This window comes from Mytilus edulis, chromosome 3, assembly GCF_963676685.1.
Source record: "Mytilus edulis chromosome 3, xbMytEdul2.2, whole genome shotgun sequence".
Lineage (NCBI taxonomy): Eukaryota > Metazoa > Mollusca > Bivalvia > Mytilida > Mytilidae > Mytilus > Mytilus edulis.
This window is the reverse complement of record NC_092346.1, coordinates 33,320,865-33,333,128: the sequence shown is the minus strand read 5'-3', so window position 1 is coordinate 33,333,128 and position 12,264 is coordinate 33,320,865. Positions and strand designations below refer to the sequence as shown.

The 12,264-nt window shown below is 31.2% G+C and overlaps 1 protein-coding gene across 1 annotated transcript in view; it reads right to left on the bottom strand.

Annotated features, from left to right (window-relative positions):
• LOC139515204 (uncharacterized) overlaps positions 1 to 11,039 on the bottom strand; it is a 47,474-nt gene extending 36,435 nt beyond the window's left edge. Inside the window, exons 1-4 of the mRNA XM_071304767.1 lie at positions 11,018 to 11,039; positions 10,281 to 10,619; positions 2,126 to 2,268; positions 143 to 293 (exon numbers count right to left, since the gene is read on the bottom strand). Of these exons, the coding sequence (XP_071160868.1) occupies positions 143 to 293; positions 2,126 to 2,268; positions 10,281 to 10,619; positions 11,018 to 11,039 (655 nt within the window). The remainder of the gene's footprint in view (positions 1 to 142; positions 294 to 2,125; positions 2,269 to 10,280; positions 10,620 to 11,017) is intronic.
• Between the last annotated feature and the right edge of the window lie 1,225 nt (positions 11,040 to 12,264).

The following is a 12,264-nucleotide window of genomic DNA, read 5'->3' as shown; positions in this document are numbered from 1 at the left end:
ACGCCAGACGCGCGTTTCGTCTCCATTGTTTTCGATATCGCTTATTATTTGTTTTGATTCGAGCGCCACAGGTGCAGACTAAAATCATGCCTGGCGTCAAAATTTATACGCTTAATATATTTGTTAAGTTATAATATCTCACCTATTCTATATACACTTAAACTCCAAGAACCTCCACACATTTCATTTCCATTTCCTTTACATGGATAATCGCAGTCTTTCCCGGAAGCTGGGTCCCTTGTGACAAAATTATCTGTGCTCGTTACGTTGCTACAAAAACAAACGTAAGATGCCTGTAAAAAACAACTGTCATAATTACTTACTGATTAAACTTATATGATAGTCGCATAAGATTCCATTATCTTAAAACAAACACATGAACAGACAAAGTGGTTAACAATTGTGGTCAACGATAGGCAACGATGTTATGTATATTCTTAATCACCTTAAAAACAAACAATTATGACAACTAAGAAAGATAATGGCGTATTAACACTTCATCGAAAAAGCACATAACAAAAATGAAAGACAAGAATATAAAAACGGACCATCAATATCATGGTTATGTTCATTGGTTCCCGTTAGTTCCGATTGTATGAAACCTTCAAGGGTTTTATAAAAGTAAGTTCAGTATTGAAAATTGTCGAAGCTTACGAATTTTTCAAAGTCTTGTAATTTCTTTATAAATCTTGTTATGGATATTAACCTTTTTAAAAATGTACTGTATTTGTCATAAATATGTGCTATTTCAATTATACAATGCGTATTGGAAAAATAGTTTTTATCTTTAGAAAGTATCCCTCATTTGTGGGATTGCTTCAACTGACTCTTCCTCCTTTGTCTCAAACATGATGAAACCCAACTTTCTAGTTAACTTATACGACTTGTATATGGTAAGGTGGGAGAATTTGAAAAGTAGTAATACATCTGGATTTTTATTTTACTTTTACACAGGAAACCTGATCTAATTTAATGAGGTATAAAAAGACGATGGGTATGATTGCTAATGAGACAACTCTCCATAGGAGACCAAATGATACATAAATTAATAGCTAAAAGTCACTGTACGCCCTTCAACTATGATCAAAGCCTTTACCGCATAGTCTGCCATAAAAGGCCACGAAATAACAAATGTAAAACGAAAAAACTACTGGCCTAATAAAAAAGAACAAAAAAAAAAAGAACAAAAAACAAATATGTTACAAAGTAACAAACGACAACCATCTTTTTACAGGTGCATGACTTGAGACGGGCATATACATACAGAATATGGCGGGGTTAATCATGTTAACATCCTCTAACCTTGGACAGTTGTGTAGCAGTACAACATAAAATAAGCTGTAACTTTAATTGATGCCGCTTTTAATTAATGCAAAGTACGAGACTATTTCATTGTCTACGCAACCCGTCATATAACTTTGGTAGGTCATGCATTCCATAATGTTTTGGTTTATTACCATTATTTGGCTTTAAATAATCTATCTACGAAATTCAAACAACGGTAAACAACTATCGGCGTTCTTTATTTCTTCGACAGCAAGTTTTAAAGGTTCGAAGTCGAATACACACTTTTATAATGATTATATTTTAAAATTTTAAACGAATGACAATTTAAAAGCTACGTCATACTTCTTTCGTTTGTCCTTTATGGGGGGTAACATAGGTTATTGATATGCTTATTTAGTGTATCCAGAAAATTCATGTACCAAATGTAAAAGTCTGACTTTGGTTTGCTTCTAGAAAAACTTGAATTCTATCACAGAAAATTGTTCCTGCGGTAGTTTCGGAAATTTTTCAAAGATTTCGAGTTCCTACATTCATATGAACCGAGAGGTCATTTACACTTAGAGCATATGGTTATATTGTTTCAAAACCAAAAGCACTGGCTTTCACTTGAATTGTTCCCTCAATGACTGGTATTAAAAACAAAAATATGTGATATGATTGTCAAATGAGACAGGTTTAAGCTAGATGCCAGATTACGTAGAAGTTAAGGTCACTGTATGAATTTCTACAATAATGAAAAAATACGAAAGCCCAAAAAATATTTTTTTTAAAAACAGTTTTAACGACAAAATTAACGGCTTGATTTATGCCCAAAACAATTTATACGTTATACATTTACCTCAGTTCCAATATAAGTAGCGTTATCCAGATGTGAACAGCAGTGTGATACACACATATCATTAGTCAAACTGTTTGAGTTAAGTCTTTTGTATGGCATTATCCTTTCTGGTGGGTCAACAAAACATCCAATGTATTGCTTTACTGAAAGAAAATTTGTTAAATAATTGAGTCAAAAGAAGAACTTACTATGTACCAAATTGTGTTCATTCTTGTTGCTGTTGATATACAGGGAAGATATTGCATGATTTTAAATTCTCTCTTTGTTTGAATATGTAACATAGTATGTAAACTTTTATTCTCACGTTAGGCCATCAATAACTTATCTTGATGTATTTTCGAGCTTACTTATATGCAGGTATTTTATTCTCCGAGTTTTAATAGGCTTTTTTTAACAATCTTCCTGCTGCTTTGAACGTTAAATCTTCCGTCCCTCTGTACAAGCTAAAAATGTTTTCTTGTGGTCGATTTGGTACTAAAATATTTAAATAAAAAACCATTTCTAATTGCTATTACAGACCTTCAAGGTGATCATTTGCAAAGTCAGGAACTTATAAAGTATGAATTATAATTATGAAATAAACAGAATGTATTCAAAAACATAAACGTGTTGTATCTGTTTAAATAAGCTGTATTTTACATCACGTAATCTTATTATTCAATTACATTTGTAAATAAGTAGTTAAACCTTGACCTTGAGTTGAGGTATATTGAGAGAGCTCCTGGCTGGTTTTTACATATAAACAAAAGCCAAATATGTTTCTGTGTTTGAAATTTCTCTCAATGGAATATAGCCTTTGGCGATATTGTGGCGAAAAAAAAAATAATCACCTAAAATCGATTAGATGATAACTGATAGATGTGGATGAAATTCGACTTCGGTCCAAAATGTGTACAGTGATACATGTACAATCATGCACTTAAATTAATAGATTGTTCTTGTTAAATTAACTCATGATAGATACAAGTATCATAATGTTATGCGCGAATCGTTAACAAAAAAACGCCACTTGAATTAATTAAGTTAAAACGGTCAAACAAAGTACCAAGTTGAAGAGCATTCAGGACCCATAGAAAATTTAATTGAGATATATATTTTATTATCTTTGTTTCGCCACGAAATTAAGATATAGTAGTTCATAATAAACAATTTTCGATACAATAAAAAGACAATGAAATAATTGAGACAATGAAATATATCAATCTTCAATCAAATCTAAAGAAAATTTCTGTTACAAGTTCTAAAAAATGTATATTGGTAATATATGTACATTGTTGTGAAAGGTGATTAACAAATCATTTCATCGACGTGATAGTTGGTATACTTTATTATTGCTTAGCAATATAATATTTCCCACAAAAAGTAACCAAAAGTTGGCGACTGATAAATTCCAATATTGCACTAGTGCAATAAATCTTCAAAATACATGAAGTCATCAACGACAAAACCTTAAGTTTTACTTTGTAAATATTATATTGCTATAGAATAAAAGGGTTATTGCATGAATATAAGTGAATATTGTCCCTGGAACTCACCATACTCGGGACAATATTCCCAAATATTATTAATTCGTATATGTTCTCAAATTTGATTCGTTAAGGGATAGTTACATTTTAAACTATATTTTGGAAGGTAGAGAGAAAACGACGGATAGCAAAAAGTATATTGCACAGAGCATAGTGTTTCCGGTTATTATCGTATGCCTTTCTTTAACGTTATTGCAAAGAATTTCGACGTCAGAGAATACACCTCAGTGGTACATTTTAGTGACAAACATAACTCAGTTAAAAAAAAACGAATATTAGGATACAGGAAAATATATTATTAAAAAATGCAAAATAAATGATATAACAAATGAATTTTATAAAGTTTTAAAAATATTTTTTGTCTGTATGGCTTCTGCTGAAGTATATGATAAAAAAACATTACTTTACATTTTTTGATTGAGTTAAGCCTTCCAATTGATATTTTATCGTGGGTTTTCCTATGTTGTGAAAAAGGGAGAAGGTTTGGTACCATTAAAACGTTTAATCCCGCTGCAAATGTTAGCATCTGTCTTAAGTCAGGAATCTGATGTACAGTAGTTGTCGTTTGTTTATGTAATTTATACGTATTTCTCGTTTCTCGTTTATTATATAGATTAAACCGTTGGTTTTACTGTTTGGATGGTTTTACGCTAGCAGTTTTATGGCCCTTTATAGCTTGTTGTTCGGTAAAAGCCAAGGCTCCGTGTTGAAGGCCTTACATTGACCTATAATGGTTTACTTTTATAAATTGTTATTTAGAAGGAGAGTTCTCTCATTGGCCACATCCTCCTTTATCTATATAACATGTATTTTTTCATATCAGACCCGTTATCAGCCCATGGTAAAAAACATCCATCCAAATGTCGGCTCTGGGCTGATATCATGAGCTATGGCTTATATGAAAAATACCATATTATAATCTATATATCTCGTGTTACACTGCACGAAATAGTGATACGAAAACAGCGTTAGTTTGATTTGCCTATTCACCACCAAGAGACGATATTGCGACATATGTATTGGCAAATTTGGTAATGTACATAGCAACGAACATATTATGTGATTTTCCAATAAAATACAAAACACTCAAATTGTTATCCTGAAAGTCTTTTTGTGTCAAATTCTGAAGCAGAAAAGGACAAGTTTGATATTATAAGTTATATGGTTCGCTACTGATCCCTTATGGGTCCATAGAGGGTTAGTAAAATTCATAGAGAGTGACGTCATCATTAACAGTGGACGTGACGTCATGAACTACCATATGAAATTAACTAATCATAAGGGGTCAACACGTGACGACGTTTAACCAATCATAGCGTCATAATTTACACACGGTGCGATTTATTTTTAATACGTTACTCATGATTTGTGCAAAAGACTAGATATACGATTCACGAGATTTCAAATCAACACATTAGAGTGTTTACCATAAGAGAAATAGCTTAAATTCGTTTGGTATCTATTATATTGAAATTAAATACCTCCAATTGATATCAAGCGATTTCCAATTTTCACTCGGTAAGAAACTTCAATTAACAACTCGGTATAATTTCGGTATCGCTCGATATCAACTCTCGTTATCTAATTTAGATAGTCATAAAAAGTATTATATAAAAGTTAAAAATCTCTAACTAGTATCAAGCGACAGCCAATTCTCACTCGTTATAAAACCTATAAATATCACTTACCAATACCATACACTGCCTTTTGGTCATGTTGACGAAGAAGAAAAAATATTAACATATATTTCAGTCGTATAAACATCTCAATTCGATAACATAATCCTTAAACATGAAGAGATTTGCTATTTTGATGAGTTCTGATCAAATAATTCTTGCACGCAAGGAGTACATTACAAGTGTGCATACAGTATGTTTGCATGAACTATTTTCTATCTTGAGTTAGTTAGATTTATTTGTTTGTTTAAGTTATAATTTTGAAAAAGAAATGCTTCTAAGATGAATAAATATAAAGCTTTAAATTTTTCAATTGGTATATGCAAAGAGAAACATAGTTTTCTGTACGGACCTATCCAGTTGATTGTACGAATTCAAATATTTAATAATACAATGTAACTACTTATTGCATTGTTAAAATTTTAAACAAAACGTAACCTGCTGTTTGGAAAATCTTGAGACTTTACAATTTAATCATCACACAAAAAAAAAGTTTAATCCTCTCATTGCGATTAATTGGAATACCAAAATAAGACACTTTGTAAATAGCCAACCAATTTGATAGCTATTTTAAGGAATTGAGTGAGAGTTTCACAGTGTTCGTATTTGTATATGCTCTCATTGAAATGGACCAAAGTAGTTATCATTGTATCTAGTGCATTTCTTAAGTTTTCTAAATAAGACAATTTTCAATAGAATTAAAATGATAAAGATTTATGTATTAGTTTCTTAATGAAATGATAAAGAGCTGTTGTATGAGTATCATTTATATGGAGGTCTTTAAATTTTGAAATGTGCGATAAATATAATTAAAAACTAACGGTTCATATACAATTTGAACACCCAATAAAATATTCATCCAAAATGCTTAAGGATGTACTTAGGTAAGGTTAGGTAAAAATGATTAAATTAAGAAATTTAAATTGATACTATAAGCTGGTAGAGCATCAATTAAGGATAAAGATTAGCTAAAAATATTGATATGTCATGGACCTCCTTTTCGAGATATTTGAGATTTAAAATATGGCGGGAAAAGGCTGACTCGGACTTTTACCTTATATTTGCATTGGTATCAATTGGGTCTCAAACAAAAGAAAGAAAATCAAGAATCTTCTAAAATTTTGGTAAATGATATTTCATGAGCTATTAAGTCTTATATGAAAAAATAAATGAGTGTTCTGGGGCAAAATATTTTACATTGTATTATATGGAAAAACACCAAGGAGTCTGAACATTTGACGCAAATTCCAAAACCTCACCTAAGTACATCCTTAAGAAAAGTTTTTCAATAGTACAATAAATATATTTAAAAAGTGTTAAGATTTTATCATTTGGGTTCAATAGAAAAATAAATTCCATTGGGTGAAGGAGTTGTAATCTCAGTTTAAGAATGAATATGTAAAATTCTTTAAATAAAAACAGTAAAAAAACAAATGTATTAGACGTTTTCTATTTCCGAATAAACATTTATTACATTCATAAACCATCCTGGATTTTTACCAAAATTAGACAAAAGCTTTTTTAATATCAAAAGATAGTTTCTAGAGGAAAGTTTTTTTAAAATATTTTTTCCCTATTTTTGTTGAGACTTTAACTAACAGCAAAATTAGGCGAGACACTTGGTTCCATGGAATCCTTTTTTCATTTAGGAAGCGTTTGATATCCGGTCCCTTTATAATTGTCTTCTATTGAGCACGTACCACATCTAGTATCCCTACACTCTTTTACTGAATATTTATCCTGCATTCAGTCGAAATTATGTATAGTCTAGTGGTGATTTTTATTTTTAGGTTTTTATGTTACCGGTGATAATATATTAAGGTTTCCTGCCAAGCCAGCTGCTTCATTCTTTAGTTTTGGCGACATGACTGAAGATTTGATCGCATAAAAATAAATGCGTTCAGTAATTTGAGGTCGTGTGTGCATACAACGGGATTTTTTTTCCTATTGTTCATCTTTCGGGGTTCATGTATAGACAAATGTTTACGTTTTTTATCAATTATAATTGATTGGGTAGCACTTTTGAGTCAGGTATATTTTAATTTTTTCCAGTCTCAGTGTCTAAAGTTTATCATCAGGTACTACAACGTTATCTACCAAGGTCACCAAAAACAACGTCTTAATCTTGAAAAGCCCTTTTAGGTGGGTGAAAGTCGCTAGACAACTGTCAATGTTTTAACTTACTTTTTATGGGGCTTCTTCGTGAAATATAATATATATGTGTCTGCCTATGTTACTACGTTTTGAATGAAATTGCTAAATAAAGTTTATGCTTATTTTTTCTGCATTGAAGCATGTTAGTGATTGTATGAGTAATTGTAGGAAGTTTGCTGGTTTTCGTTCTTACTCTTGACTATTTAATTGGGTTGGAGCAATTTTAGAAATGTATTTGTAAAACATAAATATATAGTATGTAAAATTAGAGACATATGATGTAACGGTCTCTGGTATAATGAATTTTGAAACTTCAAACAATTGACTATAAAAATGCCTTCTAATAATATAAAGGGTGTGGCAAATATCCGTTGAAGTTATAACTGCCTTTGAATCAATAACGTTATGCATTGAAGTATTTTATTGACAATATAATACCTTCATTCTGTAATCCACTTAGAGGAAAATAGATTTGGTTAAATTGTAGCGAATGTGTAAAACATGGATTTCACACAATTACTAAATCGGAAAATTCAATCAATAAGTGCGAAGCGGATCAGAATTAGGCGAAAGTCCAAATAAAGTATGAGCGAAAATAAGTGGGTTTACACTTACTAATCGCCAACATTAGCCATTTTGTTTTTCAAAAACTTGTTTTGTGTGCATTTTGCTAAAGAATATATGAGATTGTTTTCTTTTCATGGATTTATTATAAATTGACTGTACTACCGTTATGTGTTAGGAATTTCTGTTCAATAGAAAATGTGCATTGAATGCAGTGAAAACTTACATTTTAGTTTGAACTTCAAATACAGTACTAACAAATTGAACCAGTTCAGTTAACATGAGTTAGTATAGGGTAACTCATTTTGAATTAGTGTCAACACTGTTGACTTAAAAAGCTTATACAAAGGGATAATGCAATGTTTTGTTTTTTGTGCTTTAACCAACAATCACCGGCGTCTACTGTGACAAATCCAAAAACATAGTTTTGAAAGCATTGAATCTCCTCTGTTATTGATAAATGAAAACAGTTTACCGTGTGTTTTATAAATAACCCTATCGTTGCGATATTAGGTAGACAAGAAGACAAAGTCCAGAAGAATGGAATTTTCAGAAACACATATAATAGTGCAGCTCAATATATATTAATTTAAGCTAGTTAAAAAGCTTCAGAATCAATCTAACTTTTTGAAAAAATAATGCGCAAGTGTTTTAAAGATATATTGGTGAATGAAAATGAAAAAAAAATACAGAACAGAACAACCCAGAGTTTTGTTTTTCTTATTTCATTCATGAAAGAATTGTACGAAATTAATGCTTCTTCAGTCAAGCTAGAAGATAGAATACTTAAAATCAAAAGACTAACACTCACGCAAATATGGATAAGGGCCGCTTTATCCTATCATTAACGTTGCGACGTCGATAAATTTTCAGGATAGAAGTCAACAAAAGCAAATATCTCAAACCCCAAAAGACATATGTCCAATCGAAAATGGTCCACAAAATACTACACTGAAAAACATAATGATATAGTCTCAAAAATGGGCTCCGGACGGGTAAGCAGTTTCTATTCCACTTCTTTGTTTTAGTGGAATTAATTATCTGATAGATTTGACTGGTATCTGTCGTCTCTGTTTGATGATCAATCTTCATCGATAATTTCTCAATTCACGAACACAGAATGAGGTTTTGGGTAATGAAATGATCTACAAGATATTTTTGTTTTAAAAATTTCCTCAAAAACTAGGGTTTAAACTTTAACATGCTAATCTAACTTTAAATGAATATGGATATTCTGTTTGTCTCTTTTTATTAGTTTACTCTTGCTGTGTACACGTATTTATTCATCCCTAGCTTTCAAATGTTTGGGTTTGTGCGTTACTTTGTTAGGTAAGATTGGACACACGATATCGATTGATGTGTTATTATTCTTTCAAATATATGGACTGTTTTACTTAGGTTGGACACAAAACAAAATACTTTTTATAGAAAATTTAATTGAATAAATTAAACATCTATACAGAATTCAAAAGAGGTCAGTCAGAATTCAAAACATTATGAGAACAGATTAGCCTAATAAAAGAACAATTCAAGCAGATATTCAACTTGTAGGCTAGCTGTTTCAGAGTATTTCAAATGACTGAAATGAAACTTCAAACTTTCTAATAAGTAATTTTCTAACATATGCCTATTGGAAAAAGTACAAAAACAAAAAAAAAACTCCGAGGAAAGTTATAAACAGAAATTTTTACAATCATATTAATTTGGTCTGTACGCCACAGAGTTAACATTCATTTATTTCAAATGTTCAATGACACGATTTATTAAAATCCAATCTGTACAGTGCTCAGATTTTTGTAAAATATTTCAAAAACTTCGGTTGAAGGTATCTGAGGGACATACGTATATATCCTACTTTGGTTGTTTTTAGTCTAAGTGTTCAAAGTGATGGTAAATGTATTTACTCTCTGACATTTGGAACTCCGAATTACATAATAGATCCGGAATTGTGCATAAATTACAGGTAATTCCCTGATTTACAATAATTGTCTGCAATAATTATAAAAAAATATATGGATTAAAAAGTGCTAAGTTCAATGTATTCTACATATCAATATTGGTTGGTAAATAATTCTAATATATACAGATAGTAAACTACAGTCTATTTTTTTTCTCAACCAAGAATATGTTGTTTTTTTTTCAGTTTCAAACAATGTTTTCATTGACAGATCCTTTTAACATCCATAATTAATACAAATATAACAGGAACAATCAGTAGAGCGACGCCGACTATACCAATATTTCTTGAAGACTTCCGTGGATCATAGGTAGACATTTTAGTGGATTTGTACAAGTTTGTTCCTTTCTTGTCTATAGAAATTGCATTCCTTAACAAAGACAATTTCTCAGTTAGTTCTTCCTCCGTCCAGACCGTGTTAACTATTTGCGAACAGTTTGCACAGGAGCACACGGAAATATTACTTCCAAATGAGGATATTTGGGTGAATTGTGTTAAGCTGGTAGTAGATGCTGAATTTGCTGCGACAGTTGATTCAGTAGTCACTTCTGGAATAACGGTGGATCTCTTCCTTGTGTTAGGTTGGTAACGTGTGACTGTTGTGTCGGGTGAACATTCTGAAAGTCAAATGAGATACATATAATAATATAAAACTTGTTTGATATAAACAAAAAGAAAACAATTTCAAATTGTATTTAAGAATTTTGAAAAAGAATATATTTCTATTTTATTGTTTGACTTTCATTGACCTGTGTTTATAACGACTTTGGAATTAAGGAAGAAGCAAGTTTCATTATTGTATCTGAAGCTCTAGGTGTATATTTCTTATTACGAATTTGTTAATAAATTGGATATCAATGCTATCAATATTATTTTAAAGGGATAAGCAAATAGCACCTAAACTTTATCTATTTATTTATTTTTTATTGAGAGAACAATTTCTGTTTTGACTGCAAATCTTTCTGCAATTAATCAAAAGTTAATTTAAAAGAAACAGTACTCTAATCATCTATACTTTTCTCAATATGTATATCCATAGTTTTCAGAAAAATTATAGTGTATGAATGCAGCTGCCTAAGTACTCTAAAAGGAGTCTGACATTATCCAAATGATACGGGTGTTGATTTGGTTTATTTGTGTTCGATGTTTCCTTTTTAGATTGATTGTGAGAATTTTGATCAACGATTAAGTGACATTAATAAAGACATATCAGGACAAAAATAAGTAAATATGACATGATAGCATGTTCGAGCTGTACTACACCGACACGCTGAGAGGGATATTTAACGCACAGGTTTACATGAAACAGTCGACAGCAAGACATGAATATAGTTATCAAAGGTACCAGGATTATAATTTAGTACGCCAGACGCGCGTTTCGTCTACATAAGACTCATCAGTGACGCTCATATCAAAATATTTATAAAGCCAAACAAGTACAAAGTTGAAGAGCATTGAGGATCCAAAATTCCAAAAAGTTGTGCCAAATACGGCACATGAACCTGTCCAGACCAACTATTATGACTCCAAGCCGTTGACTTTTGGTTCTTACTTACGAATTAAATATAAAAAATATGTGGTATGATTTCTAATGAGACAACTGTCCACAAGAGACCATAATGCTTCTTTTTGTAACTTCATTATGGTGTAAAAGCGTTGTACATTTTGTATGAAGCGCGGAAGCGCTTTATTCTAAAAATGTGCGCAAGGTCAACATTTAATGTAATTATTCAATAATGCAACGTGCTTAGCAAAGAAGGAACAAATGCTAATAATCAAGTTATTGGTTTGAACTGGAGAGAAAGATTGAACACTATTTATTACGATCCTTAAGCACTCTCTCTTCCACGAGATGGTTCATTTTTTTTTACACAAAGAGTCATATAATCAAGGGCTAATTGTATGAATGAAAACAAAAGGATATAACAGTTTCCAACAAAAAACAACAGATCAATATGTACTGCATTTGCAGCTAGATGGTTTATGTTGGGTTTTTTTTTTCTACAGAGTTTTGTTCTCTGTACTTACAAATATATACAATTCTAACATGACGTCCTTCAAACGCTTTGAGTACACACCCGTGGTAAAATATAAATATATTGCCAGGGCTGTTCCGATTGTTATCACACGTCATACGGTTTTTTTTTTATGAATGAGGTACCCGACGTCATAGAAAGAGGACGTAAGAATATAAGCATTTTGAGGGGAAAAAACACGCTTGTGAAACCGGAAATCATCACAACAAGGAAACGTAAACAAACA